Source organism: Petromyzon marinus, chromosome 80, assembly GCF_048934315.1.
Source record: "Petromyzon marinus isolate PM22_M1 ecotype Great Lakes invasive population chromosome 80, UKy_Petmar_22M1.pri1.0, whole genome shotgun sequence".
Lineage (NCBI taxonomy): Eukaryota > Metazoa > Chordata > Hyperoartia > Petromyzontiformes > Petromyzontidae > Petromyzon > Petromyzon marinus.
The window spans coordinates 5,825,151-5,844,894 of record NC_133746.1 but is presented as its reverse complement, the minus strand read 5'-3'; the positions used below and the strand labels follow the sequence as shown (position 1 = coordinate 5,844,894).

General features: G+C 56.5%; 1 protein-coding gene and 1 long non-coding RNA gene across 5 annotated transcripts in view; one reads left to right on the top strand and one right to left on the bottom strand.

The window, feature by feature from the left end:
• Window positions 1-1,753: 1,753 nt before the first annotated feature.
• On the top strand, window positions 1,754-2,237 carry LOC142907635 (uncharacterized). The gene is made up of 3 exons (XR_012931147.1): window positions 1,754-1,966; window positions 2,031-2,116; window positions 2,162-2,237. It is a non-coding gene; the product is annotated as an uncharacterized LOC142907635 (long non-coding RNA).
• Window positions 2,238-2,638: 401 nt separating this feature from the next.
• Window positions 2,639-19,744, bottom strand: part of LOC116958708 (transcription factor Sox-6-like) — a 68,018-nt gene continuing 50,912 nt past the window's right edge. For 2 of the 4 annotated variants that reach the window (XM_076057193.1, XM_076057191.1), the window contains exons 10-13: window positions 15,709-16,059; window positions 14,706-14,970; window positions 12,750-13,669; window positions 2,639-3,427 (exon numbers count right to left, since the gene is read on the bottom strand). In XM_076057193.1, coding sequence (XP_075913308.1) covers window positions 12,760-13,669; window positions 14,706-14,970; window positions 15,709-16,059 — 1,526 coding nt within the window. In that variant the 3' untranslated portion in view covers window positions 2,639-3,427; window positions 12,750-12,759. The remainder of the gene's footprint in view (window positions 3,428-12,749; window positions 13,670-14,705; window positions 14,971-15,708; window positions 16,060-19,744) is intronic. The other 2 variants (XM_076057194.1, XM_076057192.1) reach the window with 2 other exon arrangements.

The window sequence follows — 19,744 nt, the reverse complement described above, 5'->3', positions numbered from 1 at the left end:
GGAGACCGTGTCTCTGGCTCAGAGTGATACTCAGGGAGACCGGGTCTCTGTGACAAAGTGAGACTCAGGGAGACCGTGTCTCTGGCTCAGAGTGAGACTCAGGGAGACCGTGTCTCTGGGTCAGAGTGAGACTCTGGCTCAGAGTGAGACTCAGGGAGACCGTGTCTCTGGGTCAAAGTGAGACTCGGGGAGACCGTGTCTCTGGCTCAGAGTGAGACTCGGGGAGACCGTGTCTCTGGGTCAGAGTGAGACTCAGGGAGACCGTGTCTCTGGGTCAGAGTGAGACTCTGGCTCAGAGTGAGACTCAGGGAGACCGTGTCTCTGGGTCAGAGTGAGACTCGGGGAGACCGTGTCTCTGGGTCAGTGTGAGACTCGGGGAGACCGTGTCTCTGGGTCAAAGTGAGACTCTGGCTCAGAGTGAGACTCAGAGAGACCGGGTCTGTCACAGACTGTTGAATGCAAGTGGTGTTGTCAGTAGCGAGTAGAAGCGGCAGCGCCTATGAAGGCCGGCAGCGCTGTGCCGCACGACGGGAGCGGGTGTGGCGGGTGGCGTGGACGGTACCACGCCCGCCCATGCCGCCTTTGTCTTGCCCAGTGTGGCGACGTTTACTACTGCTGCTACACACCACCGCCACCACCGCACCAGGTACTCATTTGAGGCTGAGTGGACCTAGGGGGCGGGGGGCGAGTGGGGGTCCAGGATCGGTTGTTGGGATGAAATCGCCGTGACGCTGCTGATGGTGCCACCCCCCCCCCCCACCCCCCACGGCGGCGTGCTGGCGCGCCGACCGCTGCACCACCACTCCCCGTGGCGCGCGGACACACACACACACAGGCTGTGCACGTAGGTATGTTTAAGATGTCAATATATACACGCATACACACACGGACGCACGCACACACATATATACACACACATATATACACACACACGGACACACACACGTATATATACACACACGGATATATACAGATACACACGGACACACACACAAGATATTCGTACTGCGTGTGTTGACACTCGCACGCTTTCCCCTGCAGTGATGGCAACGTGCGCGCTGCGGTGACGGTGAATCCAGAGCCCTTTGAGGTGTCAATGCACTTACAGAGTCGGTGCACGCCCCACCAACCCAGACGCACGCACACACACACAGGGTGTAGAGACTCAGGGTGTAGAGACTCAGGGTGTAGAGACTCGGGGTGTAGAGACTCAAGGTCTAGAGACTTAGGGTCTAGAGACTCAGGGTGTAGAGACTCAGGGTAGACTCAGGGTGTAGAGACTCAGGGTATAGAGACTCAGGGTCTAGAGACTCAGGATGAAAAGACTCAGGGTGTGTAGAGACTCAGGGTGTGTAGAGACTCAGGGTAGACTCAGGGTGTAGAGACTCGGGGTCTAGAGACTCAGGGTGTAGAGACTCAGGGTGTAGAGATTCAGGGTGTAGAGACTCAGGGTGTAGAGACTCAGGGTGTAGAGACTCAGGGTGTAGAGACTCGGGGTGTAGAGACTCGGGGTGTAGAGACTCGGGGTGTAGAGACTCGGGGTGTAGAGACTCGGGGTGTAGAGACTCGGGGTGTAGAGACTCAGGGTGTAGAGACTCAGGGTGTAGAGACTCAGGGTGTAGACTCAGGGTGTAGAGACTCAGGGTGTAGACTCAGGGTGTAGAGACTCAGGGTGTAGACTCAGGGTGTAGAGACTCAGGGTGTAGACTCAGGGTGTAGACTCAGGGTGTAGAGACTCAGGGTGTAGACTCAGGGTGTAGAGACTCAGGGTGTAGAGACTCAGGGTGTAGAGACTCAGGGTGTAGAGACTCAGGGTGTAGAGACTCAGGGTGTAGAGACTCAGGGTCTAGAGACTCAGGGTGTAGAGACTCGGGGTGTAGAGACTCAGGGTCTAGAGACTCAGGGTCTAGAGATTCAGGGTGTAGAGACTCAGGGTGTAGACTCAGGGTGTGTAGAGACTCAGGGTGTAGAGACTCATGGTGTAGAGACTCAGGGTGTAGAGACTCGGGGTGTAGACTCAGGGTGTGTAGAGACTCAGGGTGTAGAGACTCAGGGTGTAGAGACTCAGGGTGTAGAGACTCAGGGTGTAGACTCAGGGTGTGTAGAGACTCAGGGTGTAGAGACTCAGGGTGTAGACTGAGGGTGTAGACTCAGGGTGTAGAGACTCAGGGTGTAGAGACTCAGGGTGTAGAGACTCAGGGTGTAGAGACTCAGGGTGTAGACTCAGGGTGTGTAGAGACTCAGGGTGTAGACTCAGGGTGTAGAGACTCAGGGTGTAGACTGAGGGTGTAGAGACTCAGGGAGACTGGGACTGGAGACTCTGACCCTGAGTGCCGCTCTCCCCGAGTCCCGGTGAGAACTCACTCCTCCCCGCTCCCACCCCACCCCCGCCTCTCTCTCACGACGGAGGCCGTGAGCCCAGGGGAGGCTCTGCGTGACGGCCACGGAGGGGGTGGAGTAGAGGGTGGAGTAGAGGGTGGAGGTGGTGGTGGAGGAGGAGATACAGTGTGACCTGTACAGTGAAGCAAGTTAAACCAATGCCCTGAAAACGTCGTCCGTCGCTCGCGATTGGACGACCGCCGCCGCCTCCACTCCCCGCGAGCCCCCGCGACCCCCCGCGACCCCCCGCGACCCCACAGCCGCCCCCCCCCCCTCGCCTCCATCCCTCCGGGTCGTCAGATCGGCCGCGGCGTCGAGCCACGCAAGAGAGGTAGGTGGCACGGAACGACGGACCTCCACCGCAGAGGCCAGAGAATCGAGTACCATGGAGGGTCAGTGTCGCCGTGGTTGCCGTGGCGATGCATGAGCGGGTCACAGAGTCGCCCGGCGATCCGCCACCGGTTGGAACCGGCCTTGGCAAACGCCCACAATGCCGTTGGCGCCGGGATTTTTAGTTGGGGAGGCGACCACCTCCTCATCATCCTCCTCATCATCCTCCTCTTCATCCTCCTCCTCATCATCCTCATCCTCCTGCTCCTCATCATCCTCATCCTCCTCCTCATCCTCCTCCTCAACCTCCTCATCCTCCTCCTCATCCTCCTCCTCCTCATCCTCCTCATCCTCATCATCCTCCTCCTCATCATCCTCCTCCTCATCATCCTCCTCCTCATCATCCTCATCCTCCTCATCCTCATCATCCTCATCCTCATCTTCCTCCTCCTCATCCTCATCCTCCTCTTCCTCCTCTTCCTCCTCTTCCTCCTATTCCTCCTCATCCTCCTCATCCTCCTCATCCTCCTCATCCTCCTCATCCTCCTCCTCATCCTCCTCATCCTCCTCATCCTCCTCATCCTCCTCCTCAACCTCCTCTTCATGGTCGTCGTTGCCGTCGTCGTACTCGCAACTCGTCGCGGGTGGCCGAGGTGGAGGGTGATCGCGACTTGGGGGGGGGGGTGTTTTGAAAAAAACACCTTGTCCCTGTAATGCCCTGGCAACACACACACAGACACACACACACAGACACACACACAGACACACACAAACACACACACAGACACACACACACAGACACACACAGACACACACAAACACACACAGACACACACACACAGACACACACACAGACACACACACACAGATACACACACACAAAGATAAAGATCCCCCGTATAGCCTTAACAGACTGTAGGCCGTGTAGCCTGAACAGACTGTAGGGGCAAGTGCTGTTAGCGAGCAGCATCTATGAAGGCCGGCACGGCACACGAAGGGGTGGGTTGCCAGCACCACGCCCGGCCGCCTTTGTCTCCCCAGTGGCGATGTTTACACACCGCACCAGGTACTCATTTGAGGCTGAGTCGACCTCGTGGAGACCCAGGACCGGTTCAGATATTCGCGACTGGTGTTGGCCGTGAGCAGGAATCGAACTCAGGCCGCTGGGTGCGTAGCGCTGACCAATACACTACCGCTCGTCACACACCTAGATAAATATGTACACACACACACAACATGCACAACACACGTGCACACACACACAACATGCACAACACAAGCGCACACACAGACACACACGCACAACATGCACAACACTCGTGCACACACACACAGACATGCACCACACACACAACACACACAACAAGCACAACACAAGCACACACAAACACAACATGCACAACATGCACAACACACGTGCACACACACACACTCAACACTCAACACACACACTCACATGGAACACACACGTGCACACACAACAACAACCGCCATTCGCCACTAAGTGGGGGTGACGTCACCACGACGCTTGTGCCAGGCTATGTGCACCCTGAGGCCGCGTGAAGTGTCGAACCCCCGCTGGCAGGAGGTCACGGGGCAGACCCAGGTGCCACGGGTCGACTGACTGAGATGACTGGCTGATGCACCACCTGTGCCCCCTACTGTGCCAACCTGCTGTGCTTTAGCCACCCGGCGCTCCGCTCGTTGTTGTGAGCGTCGCTCCTCCGCCCTCAGTTGTTGTTGGAGGGCGACTGCCTCCAACTGCCAAGTAGCGTCCTTCACGAGCCTCCTTCACAGAGGCCGATCTTGACACCGCTTGTACCAGTCATGGGCAAGTCCACTCAGCTCCACGTCCTCCTGTACCACATCACTCCATCTCTTCTCTAGCCCGTGCCGCGCCCGCTTAGCCCCCTCAATCCGGCCGAACAAAAGCTGTTTCGGCATGCGGTGGCTGGGCATGCGGGCTACATGACCCAGCCATCGCAGCCTTCCCCACCGGAGGAGCTCACCGATGGGACCTTGCCCAGATCTTTCAAGGATTTGTGAGCTCCTCACACAATCCAGTTTGGTTAAACCCAGGATGGATCGTAGGCAGGCTAGCCTAAATATTTCTAACCGGCGAAGATGTTCCATTAGGGGGGGTCCACGTTTCGCAAGCGTAGAGAAGGGAGGGAATGACCGTGGCCGAGAAGACCTGAAGCTTACTGCGGAGCGACAGACCAGGTAGCTTCCACACAGCGTTACGCAACCGATGAAAAGATATTGCCGCTCGACTGATTCGGAGTGAGACCTCTGCTGTTAAACGCGCCTGTAGTGAGTGGTAGTAGGTGTTGGAGTCGCCTGTAGTGAGTGGTCGTAGGTGCCGGGGTCGCCTGTAGTGAGTGGTCGTAGGTGTTGGGGTCGCCTGTAGTGAGTGGTAGTAGGTGTTGGGGTCGCCTGTAGCGAGCGGGCGCAGAGGAGTGGCAGCCTCTCCTCCGCAGTGAGCGGTCGAACATTCCACGTGGCCACCCCCAGTGGTTTTTTGCTGTTTCTGGAGGAACTCCGAGGGTAAGGATTCAGCCTCCTGGTTCCAGCCAAATGGGGTTTGGCCAGGAGACGTCATGGACGCCTGTTACCCTCCCCCCCCCCCCCCCCCTGGGGCCTCCGGCACAAGCTGAGCTAGCTGGATTTTTTTCACGTGGTTTTGTGGTAATGAAATTGAAGGTGGAGGGGTTGTGGTACCAGCCCCTCGTACTCGCCCAGGGCCCCAAATTTCGCCGCTGTGGTGGTGGCGGCTACAAACGCCACGAGGGGGAAAGCCGATTTTGGAATTGGCCTTCCCTCCATGGCAGTGCTCACCACAGCGTTACTGTCCGGCACTACTGAGGTAGCGGGTTGTTTTTGCAGCATACACAACAGACACAAGACACACACACACCACGCGCGCACACACATATATGTAGAGGTGTTAACTACGCGCTGTTGCGTAACCTGCATTGCCACCAGGGCAGTGCAGCATTACCCCTGGGTACAACGGTTGGGGTCAGTCGAGGTGAAACGGATCGTGGCCAGGGTTTGGTACGAACCAATCAGACGGTTCCACGTGGGAATGTATGATTGGTTCTACCTGGCCACGAAGGGGTATAAGACGGGTGACCCAACGGACATCGGGGGGTTCTCTCCCTGCACGAAGACAGAAGACTGGGCTGAAGCCTAGCTAGGACCCTGGACCAGCCTTCCAGCCCTTCTAAGGGCTAAGGCTCGGCATACCCAGCGGTCAGGACCCACCGGGCCAGCGGTGGGTCAGATAGCCTCCCCTAGGTCCTAGCTGGAGGACTAGGATAGCGGTAGACGTGTGAGTCCCGCCAAGTCCGGAGGTTGTACCTCCTTATGTATCAAGGAGGTTAGAGGTAGACGTGAGAGTCCCGCCAGGTCCGGAGGCCGTACCTCCCTAGGGTATCGGGTGAGGGGACCGAATATCCCTCTGTGTGTGTTAAGCGTTGTATAAGGAATAATACAATAAACAGAGTGTGCCACCTAAAGAAGTCTGCTCGTCCTTACAACACTACAACTGGTGTCAGAAGTGGTTGGAAATGGAAACCAGAAGTTCAGCCCACGCGCGGAGCCAGAACGAAGATAACGCTGCCTCACCTGCAAGCACCGCCAGCTCCGCTGAAAACGCTGCCGCGTTGACGGCCGCCCAGCCACCGGTTGAGCAGCCGGTTGCTCCCCCTGCCATGGGGGACGGACTCAGGGCAGCACACAGCCGTCTCGCTCAACTCCTACACGCCGCGGCCTCCATTCTCGAAGAGATCAACTTGGAGGTCGCGGGCAGGCCAAGTCAACCGCCGGCAGACGTTCCCGCCATCGGCCGGGGCGGACATTTTGATTTTCCCGCCGGGGAACCACGTGATCCCGCCGGAAGCGGAAGCCAGGGGTATCCTGGGAACGCGGGGGGCCAATCACAACCCGCAACGTCATCAGCACGCGACGCAATGAATTCAAGTTCCCCAGCGGACGCCGCGTCATCACTGTACCGACACGGTACAGTAGACTCTATCGGCCGGGAAATCGCCGATCTCCGGCTCGAGACGGTGCAAGCTGAGGGGGAGACGACGTCCGCCCTCCAACAACGCCTGCCCATCTTCCGAGAATTCACATCTGAAGGGGGCGACTGGGCGGCGTTCCAGCGTCGCTTCCTGAGCCACCAAGAGATGGTGGGCTGGTCGGACGCACAGGCGCTCCGAGCGCTACCGGCCACTCTGGACGACGACGCTCTCGCCTCGCTCCTCACCATCCCCAGGCACAAAAGGGCGACTCTTCAATCGGCCCTCCGACGGATGTCCGACGTCTACGGGCCCTCCATCCGACGTCCGCAGCCGATTTTACGACAGGCGACGCCGCCCTAAAGAGTCCCCCCGTTGGCATTCCGGACCGCTCTACTGGCGATGGCGAGAGCGGGTTACCCTCGCATGGACGACGAGGCCATCGACGCCATCGTTCTCCAGAAGATGCTGGAGCTGGCGCGCGAGCTGCGCATCGTCATCCAAGCGGTGGACGACGACAGTATGTGCTCGCTACGAGCCGCTCGGTGCATCCACGCACATCTGCTGCTCCACACGGAATCGACCATCGCCGCCTCGGCTTCGACGTCGGAGCCTGCCAGCAGGGACGCCGAGTTCTCCCCCGACCGGGCCTTCATGGCGACCAGGTCAACGGGCCGGCGATCGTCCGACCACGCCGGTCGCCACAACGACCAGCAGCGGGGACGGCCTTCTCCACGCGGCGACGTGACGTGCTTCAACTGTGGCCGACGAGGCCACATTCTCCTCTGACTGCCGTGCGCCTCGACGACGCCCCTCCGCATCCCGGGGCCAGGACTACAGGACGTCCACGGCAAAACCAGGCAAGTCGCGACGCCTCTCACGCTCGGCCCTCATTCACACCATACACACCGCAACGCACCATAAGAAGGGCTCGCGATTCGGCGTGTGATGGGGGGTATTCTGGCGTTTGTTCGCGGCCACTCGGACCTGGGCAGTGGTCTGAGTTGGCCCATAGGGTAGTCGCGGCGACAGCAGGTTCGTCCGTGGTTGTCGGATCAATCGAGGGTGTGGAATTTCACGTGTTGGTCAATACTGGTGCGTTGGCTACGATCATTTCGGATTTGATTTACAATATACTGCCCGTACGATGCCGCCCCTTGGAACGGGTTTTTATCCCGTGTTTCGCCGCTAATGACAGTTCGCTGGGCATTATCGGGCAAATTCGGGCGCAAATTTCGATTGGAGACATTAAATTGGCAGGGCCTATTTTGGTCTCTTCTTCCCTCGCCGTGCCGTGTTTGTTAGGCACTGATTTTCTCGCGAAAATGCCTATTAAGATCCTTGTAGATCAAGGCTGCATCGAACTCCCATCGGGTCGACGGATGGCGTCCTTGCCCACACCCTCACATCCGCGCATGGCTAGTGCCTCGGTGCAGGCGTTTGTCGCGAGCACAGTCCGCATTCCGCCAGGGACACAAATGCTCGTGCCCTTGCAACTTAAAAAACCGCTAGCCCCGGAGGCCTTGGCACATGGCATTTTGCTGGGGCCTTCAAAAACGCAGCTGCTAAGGGGTTAGATTTGGTGGCTGCACAGACCCTCGTAGCAGCCGACAGGGAGCCGTTCTTGCAGGTTTTGAATGTCGGATTGTCCACAACCGTCATTCCGCAAGGAACTGTGCTCGCTCACGCCACCCCGGTGCCGTTGGGGACCGGAGTCGCGGGACACGTGCGTGGCACGCCGCAGGTCCCACGTCCTTCCGAATCGGATGAGAGATGGTTGGACGCGCTCTGCACAGACACGGGTGATCTGTTTCATTCGCAGCAAATTAAATTGCGCGCTCTTCTGCGAGAATTTTCCGATGTCTTCAGTAAATCTAAATTTGATATTGGCTGCACCAAGCTGCTGCGTCACCACAATGATACTGGTGACGCTGCCCCGATTCGACAAAAACCCGTTTCGGCTTAGCCCGGCGGAGAAACAGCATGTTAAATCGGCTGTGGATGACATGCTGGAGGCCGATATAATTTCTCCCTCCACTAGTCCCTGGGGTGCTCCAATAGTGCTGGTCAAAAAGCACGATGGCAGTCTCCGTTTTTGCGTTGATTTTCGGCGCCTAAATAAAATCTCGGTAGCGGACGCCTACCCTCTCCCTCGTATGGACGAGTCATTGGATGCCCTGGCAGGGGCGCACTATTTCTCCACCTTGGACCTTCTGTCGGGGTTTTGGCACTTCCCCCTCGACGAAGCGTCAAAACCTAAGACTGCTTTTCGGACACCACAGGGCCTTTTCGAGTTTAATAGATTGCCCATGGGTCTCCACTCGGCCCCAGCGACGTTCCAGAGGCTCATGGAGCTGGTCCTCGCTGGGCTCCAGTGGGACTCATGTCTCATTTATCTTGACGACGTCATCGTCTTTAGCCGCACGTTCGGCGAACACATCGAACGGTTGCGTGCTGTCTTCTTGAAAATGCGGGCCGCTAACTTGAAATTCAAGCCGCAGAAGTGTCACCTTCTGCGTGAGTCTGTGCGCTATCTGGGCCACATAGTTAGCTGCTCGGGCATCTCTACCGACCCTGAAAAAAACAAATGTGTTCAACATTGACCGACCCCGACATCTGCGGGCGATGTTCGTAGTTTTATTGGTTTTGCGTCGTACTACCGCCGGTTTGTTGCTGGCTTCGCGACGATTCCCAAGCCGCTCCACGCCCTTACGTCAAAAGGGGTGGCGTTTCATTGGGGGGACCCAGAACAGGCCGCGTTCGACTCCTTGCGGAACGCGCTCATGATGGCACCGTCCCTTGCGTACCCCGATTTTTCCGTGCCATTCGTGATGGACACCGACGCTAGCAACACGGGGATTGGGGATGTTCTGTCCCAAAAAGTTGATGGCATTGAAAGGGTTGTTGCCTATGGTAGCAGTCTTGTCTCTTGCTGAACAAAGATACTGTGCGACCAGACGTGAGCTGCTGGCCATTGTTTTTTTTATTCAGCAATACAGGCCGTACCTGTATGGTTAGCATTTTACCGTGCGATCTGATCATTCGGCTTTACAGTACGCTCTGCGGGTTGACCAACCGTCCGTGCAGCTTTCTCGGTGGCTCGAAGTCCTTCAGGACTACGATTTCAATGTCACTTACCGTAGGGGTGCACAACACACGAATGCCGATGCGTTGTCTCGCCTCCCGCCGGCTCAAAAATGTGCGTGTTTTTTGGGCTCGGGCCGTTGTAAGCCGCCACTGCGCCGATGTTGGATCATGCAGATCCAATGGCCAGTGACGATTTGCTGGGGCTAACTGTGGCCGAATGAGGTCGGCACCAGAGCGAGGACATGTCGTTATTGAGGTTGTATTGCCACGCGAATAATGCGGCTCCAAGACAGGGCAAATTTAATTCATTCGTCATGAAGCACGGCTTGTTGATGCATTGGGATGCTGACTCGTGTCAACATAAAATCGTCGTGCCGTCCGCCTTGTGATGCAAAGCCGTATGGGCGGCGCATGAGCGTTTATTGCACCTGGGTGTTCATAAGACCACTGGGTTGTTGCGGTTGCAATTTTTCTGTCCGGGCATGCTGCGCGACGTCACTGACATTTTGCTGGGATGCACCCATTGTGCGCAACGTAAACCGCCGGCTAAACCGGCATGTCCACCCCTGCAACCCATTTCGGTCTCTCGTATAAATGAGTTGGTGGCTCTCGATATTTTGGGCCCTTTTCCTACTACGCCACGGGGTAATAAGTACCTCCTGGTTGGGGTAGAGTATTTTACACGGTGGCCTATGGCCTGGGCCCTCCCCAACCAGTCGGCGGTGGCCGTTGTGGACGCCTTTGTTCAGGGCTACGTCCTGGACAAGGGCGCACCAGAACGGTTGCTGACCGATCAGGGAAGACATTTTTCGGGAGCCTTGCTGAATGATGAGTGCCGCCTGTTGGGCACTAAGAAAGTGCGCACTTCGCCCTACCATCCCCAGACCGACGGCATGGTGGAGCGCCTTCATAGAACTCTCACCGCTATGTTATGCCATCAGGTCGATGAATCCCACCTCGATTGGGACTTGCAGGTTCCGGGGGTCCTCGCCGCATACCGTATGGCACCTCACGCGGCGACGGGATTTTCGCCGTTCTTTCTAATGTACGGCAGGGATGCCTTTCCTCTCGCCGACGTTCGGCTGGAAATCGAACAGCCACCGCAAAAGTCAAAGCTCGTTGACCACTTGCAATTCAACCTCCGTAAGTTGGCCGAGGCACGGGAGGCCACCATTGAAAATTCAGCTTCCCGCCAACGGGCGAATTTGCGACTGCGTGACCCTCGGACGTCCACGCATCGGTGGGCACCGGGAGACAGGGCATGGCTCTACTGCCCCCAGGTGCCGGTGTCCACGTCGGCCAAACTCCTCAGACCATGGCGAGGCCCGGTTGAGGTAGTGGAAGTCCTGCGTTCCCAATGTGTTAAAATTCGCTGGGGACGGCGTCGCTGGTGCGTTCACCCCTCTCGGTTGAAACCCTTCGCCACGCCGCGCGTCCCTCCACAACACACAGGACACGGGGGCCGAGTGTGCGACGCGTCCGACGAGCCAGATGTTGCCCCGTTGGTGCCTAACCCACAGCGCAGGCGCCGTCATTCCTCCTGCAGATGACGCGGGAGTGACGGCTCCTTGCAGGCCACGTTCGGCCTCAATGGACCGTGGAGCAGCAGGTGTCCCCGTGGAGATGCCTAAAGGCCCACCGGATGCTCTGGCTCATCCTCCTCCTTCCCTTGTGCCGCCGACAAAGCCGGCCATCCCCTACGATGGTCCCGCGAAACACACGCGCGCGAAATCTCGCCGGTTGTTATGTTTTTTTGGCATGTCTAGTGCCTTGTACATACGTTATGTTGTTAAGGGGGGTATTTATAGGGGTTTAATTGTTCTTGTTGTTCGTGAGGCACACTCACAATTCTTCTACCGTTGGTAATTTCGGAGTTTCCCATTGTTGCAGCCGGGACGGCTGGAGCTTCCGAAGGAGGGGGTGATGTAGAGGTGTTAACTACGCGCTGTTGCGTAACCTGCGTTGCCACCAGGGCAGTGCAGCATTACCCCTGGGTACAACGGTTGGGGTCAGTCGAGGTGAAACGGATCGTGGCCAGGGTTTGGTACGAACCAATCAGATGGTTCCACGTGGGAATGTATGATTGGTTCTACCTGGCCACGAAGGAGTATAAGACGGGTGACCCAACGGACCTCGGGGGGTTCTCTCCCTGCACGAAGACAGAAGACCGGGCTGAAGCCTAGCTAGGACCCTGGACCAGCCTTCCAGCCCTTCTAAGGGCTAAGGCTCGGCATACCCAGCGGTTAGGACCCACCAGGCCAGCGGTGGGTCAGATAGTCTCCCCTAGGTCCTAGCCGGAGGACTAGGATAGCGGTAGACGTGTGAGTCCCGCCAGGTCCGGAGGCTGTACCTCCCTAGGGGACCGAATATCCTTCTGTGTGTGTTAAGCGTTGTATAAGGAAATAATACAATAAACAGAGTGTGCCTCCTAAAGAAGTCTGCTCGTCCTTACAACACTACATATATATACAGAACACACAACACACGCACAACACACAGAAGACACACACACACAATACACACACACACATATATACAGAGCATACAACACACACAACACGAGAGTGGGGCGTGCATGGTGTCATTTTCAGCGACATCAGCAGCAGCGTCCACGTCCCGGTGTCTCTATCCCTGTGTCCCCGTGTCTCTATCCCCGTGTCTCTATCCCCGTGTCTCTATCCCCGTGTCTCTATCCCCGTGTCTCTATCCCCGTGTCCCCGTGTCTCTATCCCCGTGTCTCTATCCCCGTGTCTCCGTCCCCGTGTCTCTATCCCCGTGTCCCCGTGTCTCTATCCCCGTGTCTCTATCCCCGTGTCTCTATCCCCGTGTCCCCGTGTCTCTATCCCCGTGTCTCTATCCTCGTGTCCCCGTGTCTCTATCCCCGTGTCCCCGTGTCTCCGTCCCCGTGTCCCCCCCCCCCCCCCCCACCTGCTGCGCCTCACTGCAGGCCACCGTAGGTGCCGGCGTAGTCCCTGGTAGACGTCGCCACGCCGTGCCCGCAAGCCCCTCCTCGGGGCGCCCCTCCCCTCGGGGTCGTGACCCCTCCCCCCGCGGGGTCCCCCCCCCCTCGGGGCGCCCCCCCCCTCGGGGTCGCGACCCCCTCCCCCGCGGGGTCCCCGTGGCGACGTCTGGCCGCCACCGCGCCCCCCCCCTCCTCCTCCTCCTCCTCAGCGGCGTCGTCGTCGTCCGCAATCCCCTCCCCGTCGTCATCCCCCTCATCGTCCTCCTCCTCCTCCTCCGCCTCCTCCTCCGCCTCCTCCTCCTCCTCCTCGTCCATCTGGTACTCGTCATCATAGCACATGGCGCTCAGCTGCTGCTGCTGCTGATGCTGCTGCTGCTGCAGCTGATGCTGCTGCTGCTGCTGCTGGTGATGCTGCTGCTGCAGCTGCAGCTGATGATGACGCTGCTGCTGCTGCTGCTGCTGATGCTGCAGCTGCTGATGCTGCTGCGGCTGATGGTACTGCTGCTGTCGCTGATGCTGCTGCTGCTGATGCTGCTGCTGCTGATGCTGATGGTACTGCTGCTGCTGCTGCTGATGCCGGTCGAACATTCTCAAGGTGCCGAACCCCCCTCCCCCTCCTCCCCCAACGGCGTCCCCTCCGCTCTCCGTTTTTAAGGCCGAGCGGACCCGGTGCTGGACGCGCCCGGCCCCGGCCGCACCGCCGCCCGCCGCCTCGGGGCTGGCCGAGCGGCTGCGGGGGGCCGGGTCGGAGACCCCGACCGGGACCCCCCCTCGCGGGAAGGGTGCCATGAGGGAGAGAGGCGGCCCCCCGGGCAGGAGGCTACGGGTCGGAGAGTCCCCCGTGGACAGGGGGCCCACAGAAGCCCCCACGCTGCCCCCGTCCTGACTGGGGGAGGGGAGGGGAGTGGGGAGAGGGAGGGGAGGGAGACACGGGGAGGGAGTCGGTTTTTAGTGCTGCTGTTCAACTCATCCAACACTCACACCTCTCTCTCTATCTCTCCCCACTCTCTCTCTCCCCACTCTCTCTCTCCCCACTCTCTCTCTCCCCACTCTCTCTCTCCCCACTCTCTCTCTCCCCACTCTCTCTCTCCCCACTCTCTCTCTCCCCACTCTCTCTCTCCCCACTCTCTCTCTCCCCACTCTCTCTCTCCCCACTCTCTCTCTCCCCACTCTCTCTCTCCCCACTCTCTCTCTCCCCACTCTCTCTCTCCCCACTCTCTCTCTCCCCACTCTCTCTCTCCCCACTCTCTCTCTCCCCACTCTCTCTCTCCCCACTCTCTCTCTCCCCACTCTCTCTCTCCCCACTCTCTCTCTCCCCACTCTCTCTCTCCCCACTCTCTCTCTCCCCACTCTCTCTCTCCCCACTCTCTCTCTCCCCACTCTCTCTCTCCCCACTCTCTCTCTCCCCACTCTCTCTCTCCCCACTCTCTCTCTCCCCACTCTCTCTCTCCCCACTCTCTCTCTCCCCACTCTCTCTCTCCCCACTCTCTCTCTCCCCACTCTCTCTCTCCCCACTCTCTCTCTCCCCACTCTCTCTCTCCCCACTCTCTCTCTCCCCACTCTCTCTCTCCCCACTCTCTCTCTCCCCACTCTCTCTCCCCTCTCTCTCCCCTCCCTCCCCCTCCCTCCCCCACTTCTCTCCCCCACCCCTCCCCCTCTGTCCCCCACCTCTGTCCCGCCCCTCTCTCCCCCACCTCTCCCTCTCTCCCTCCCTCTCCCCCCCCTCCCCCCCCTCCCTCCCCCACTTCTCTCCCCCCCCCTCTCTCTCCCCCCCTCTCTCCCCCACCCCTCCCCCTCTGTCCCACCCCTCTCTCCCCCCTCTCTCTCTCCCACCTCTCTCTCCCCCCCCTCCCCGCCTCCCCACCTCTCTCCCCCACCCCACCCCACCTCCCTCCCCGCCTCCCCACCCCGCCCGTCCTCACGTGACCGCGTAGAGAGCTCCCGCGGCGGTGCCAGGCGCGGTGCACTCCCCGGCGGTGGCGGCGGCGACGGCGCCGCCCCTCTTGGTCTTCAGCATGGCCTTGTACTCGCCAACGCGGAGGCGACGGCCGTCAACGACGCAGGTCCGCTTGGGCCTGGGCTTGTACTTGTAGTCGGGGTAGCGCTCCAGGTGCAGCTTGCTGAGGCGAGACTGCTCCTCGTAGTACGGCTGCTTCTCCTGGTTGGACATCGTCTTCCATCGGGAGCCTGCGGGGCGGGGCGGGGCAGGGGAGAGTGCAGATGTTGGAGTGCGCATGGTGAGAGTGTGTCGGTGAGTGAGTGTGATGGTGAGTGTGTGTGTGATGGTGAGTGAGTGTGATGGTGGTGTGTGTGTGGTGGTGAGTGTGTGGGTGAGAGAGTGTGATGGTGGTGAGTGTGTCGGTGGTGAGTGTGATGGTGGTGTGTGTGTGATGGTGAGTGTGTCGGTGAGTGTGTCGGTGAGTGTGTGTGTCGGTGAGCGTGATGGTGAGTGTGTCGGTGAGAGAGTGTGTTGGTGGTGAGTGTGTTGGTGGTGAGTGTGTTGGTGGTGAGTGTGTTGGTGGTGAGTGTGTCGGTGGTGAGTGTGTCGGTGACTGTCGGTGAGTGTTGTCGGTGGTGAGTGTGTGGGTGGTGAGTGTGTCGGTGGGTGTGTGGGTGGTGACTGTCGGTGAGTGTGTGGGTGGTGAGTGTTGTTGGTGAGTGTGATGGTGAGTGTGTGGGTGGTGAGTGTGTTGGTGAGTGTGTTGGTGGTGACTGTGTCGGTGAGTGTGTGGGTGGTGACTGTGTTGGTGAGTGTGATGGTGAGTGTGTTGGTGGTGAGTGTGTCGGTGGTGAGTGTGTCGGTGGTGAGTGTGATGGTGACTGTGTTGGTGATGAGTGTGTGGGTGGTGACTGTGTCGGTGAGTGTGTTGGTGGTGACTGTGTCGGTGAGTGAGTGTTGTGGGTGAGCACACCGACAACACTCACCCAGGATCTTGCTGATGTTGGAGTTGTGCATGTCAGGGAAGGCCTGCAGGATCTTGCGCCGCTCGTCCTTGGCCCACACCATGAACGCGTTCATCGGACGCTTGATGTGCGGCTCGCTGGCCTGGGGGGGGCCACCTCCCCCGCCCCCCACCGGCCCCCCCCGGTGGGCCCCCGCCGGGCCTCCGCCGCCACCGCCGCCACAGCCGCCGCCCGAATTCACCGGCGGCGGAGGTGGCCCCAATCCACCGGCACCGGCGCCACCGGCAGAGCCCCGCGGTTTGTGGCCTGGGTTCGACGGGGGGGTCCAGGAGAGCACGTGAATGAGGCCCGGAGATATGGGAGACGTGCCGTCTAGTCGAGCGGGGAGGGGGCAAAATGAGAAAAGAGCTTCGCAGCCTTTCGGATTCCTCCGGCAGCAATGAGGACGGACGCTGACTCCGGGGGGAACCGCGCGAAGCCGCCGTGAATCGCAGAGACCCAGAGAGACTCGCATCATACAGAGACCCAGAGACACTCACATCATACAGAGACTCATCATACAGAGACTCACACAGAGACTCAGAGACACTCACATCATACAGAGACTCATCATACAGAGACTCACACAGAGACTCAGAGAGACTCATCATACAGAGACTCATCATACAGAGACTCATCATACAGAGACTCACACAGAGACTCAGAGAGACTCACATCATACAGAGACTCATCATACAGAGACTCACACAGAGACTCAGAGAGACTCACATCATACAGAGACTCACACAGAGACCCAGAGAGACTCATCATACAGAGACTCATCATACAGAGACTCACACAGAGACTCAGAGAGACTCACATCATACAGAGACTCATCATACAGAGACTCACACAGAGACCCAGAGAGACTCATCATACAGAGACTCATCATACAGAGACTCACAGAGACTCATCATAGAGACTCATCATACAGAGACTCACACAGAGACTCAGAGAGACTCACATCATACAGAGACTCATCATACAGAGACTCAGAGAGACTCACATCATACAGAGACTCATCATACAGAGACTCACACAGAGACTCAGAGAGACTCACATCATACAGAGACTCATCAAACAGAGACTCACACAGAGACTCAGAGAGACTCATCATACAGAGACTCATCATACAGAGACTCATCATACAGAGACTCAGAGAGACTCACATCATACAGAGACTCATCATACAGAGACTCACACAGAGACTCAGAGAGGCTCATCATACAGAGACTCATCATACAGAGACTCACACAGAGACTCAGAGAGACTCACAACATACAGAGACTCATCATACAGAGACTCACACAGAGACACAGAGAGACTCACATCATACAGAGACTCATCATATAGAGACTCACACAGAGACTCAGAGAGACTCATCATACAGAGACTCATCATACAGAGACTCATCATACAGAGACTCATCATACAGAGACTCATCATACAGAGACTCAGAGAGACTCACATCATACAGAGACTCATCATACAGAGACTCACACAGAGACTTAGAGAGACTCACATCATACAGAGACTCATCATACAGAGACTCACACAGAGACTCAGAGACTCATCATACAGAGACTCATCATACAGAGACTCACACAGAGACTCAGAGAGACTCACATCATACAGAGACTCATCATACAGAGACTCACACAGAGACCCAAAGAGACTCACATCATACAGAGACTCATCATACAGACACTCACACAGAGACTCAGAGAGACTCACATCATACAGAGACTCATCATACAGAGACTCAGAGAGACTCACATCATACAGAGACTCATCATACAGAGACTCACACAGAGACTCAGAGAGACTCACATCATACAGAGACTCATCATACAGAGACTCACACAGAGACCCAGAGATACTCATCATACAGAGACTCATCATACAGAGACTCATCATACAGAGACTCACACAGAGACTCAGAGAGACTCACATCATACAGAGACTCATCATACAGAGACTCACACAGAGACTCAGAGAGACTCATCATACAGAGACTCATCATACAGAGACTCATCATACAGAGACTCAGAGAGACTCACATCATACAGAGACTCATCATACAGAGACTCACACAGAGACTCAGAGAGACTCATCATACAGAGACTCATCATACAGAGACTCATCATACAGAGACTCACACAGAGACTCAGAGAGACTCACAACATACAGAGACTCATCATACAGAGACTCACACAGAGACTCAGAGAGACTCACATCATACAGAGACTCATCATATAGAGACTCACACAGAGACTCAGAGAGACTCATCATACAGAGACTCATCATACAGAGACTCACAGAGACTCATCATACAGAGACTCATCATACAGAGACTCATCATACAGAGACTCAGAGAGACTCACATCATACAGAGACTCATCATACAGAGACTCACACAGAGACTCAGAGAGACTCACATCATACAGAGACTCATCATACAGAGACTCACACAGAGACTCAGAGAGACTCATCATACAGAGACTCATCATACAGAGACTCACACAGAGACTCAGAGAGACTCACATCATACAGAGACTCATCATACAGAGACTCACACAGAGACCCAAAGAGACTCACATCATACAGAGACTCATCATACAGACACTCACACAGAGACTCAGAGAGACTCACATCATACAGAGACTCATCATACAGAGACTCAGAGAGACTCACATCATACAGAGACTCATCATACAGAGACTCACACAGAGACTCAGAGAGACTCACATCATACAGAGACTCATCATACAGAGACTCACACAGAGACTCAGAGAGACTCATCATACAGAGACTCACACAGAGACCCAGAGATACTCATCATACAGAGACTCATCATACAGAGACTCATCATACAGAGACTCACACAGAGACTCAGAGAGACTCACATCATACAGAGACTCATCATACAGAGACTCACACAGAGACTCAGAGAGACTCATCATACAGAGACTCATCATACAGAGACTCATCATACAGAGACTCAGAGAGACTCACATCATACAGAGACTCATCATACAGAGACTCACACAGAGACTCAGAGAGACTCATCATACAGAGACTCATCATACAGAGACTCATCATACAGAGACTCATCATACAGAGACTCACACAGAGACTCAGAGAGACTCACAACATACAGAGACTCATCATACAGAGACTCACACAGAGACTCAGAGAGACTCACATCATACAGAGACTCATCATATAGAGACTCACACAGAGACTCAGAGAGACTCATCATACAGAGACTCATCATACAGAGACTCACAGAGACTCATCATACAGAGACTCATCATACAGAGACTCATCATACAGAGACTCAGAGAGACTCACATCATACAGAGACTCATCATACAGAGACTCACACAGAGACTCAGAGAGACTCACATCATACAGAGACTCATCATACAGAGACTCACACAGAGACTCAGAGAGACTCATCATACAGAGACTCATCATACAGAGACTCACACAGAGACTCAGAGAGACTCACATCATACAGAGACTCATCATACAGAGACTCACACAGAGACCCAGAGAGACTCACATCATACAGAGACTCATCATACAGACACTCACACAGAGACTCAGAGAGACTCAGATCATACAGAGACTCATCATACAGAGACTCAGAGAGACTCACATCATACAGAGACTCATCATACAGAGACTCACACAGAGACTCAGAGAGACTCACATCATACAGAGACTCATCATACAGAGACTCACACAGAGACTCAGAGAGACTCATCATACAGAGACTCATCATACAGAGACTCACACAGAGACTCAGAGAGACTCACATCATACAGAGACTCATCATACAGAGACTCACACAGAGACCCAGAAAGACTCACATCATACAGAGACTCATCATACAGACACTCACACAGACTCAGAGAGACTCACATCATACAGAGACTCATCATACAGAGACTCAGAGAGACTCACATCATACAGAGACTCATCATACAGAGACTCACACAGAGACTCAGAG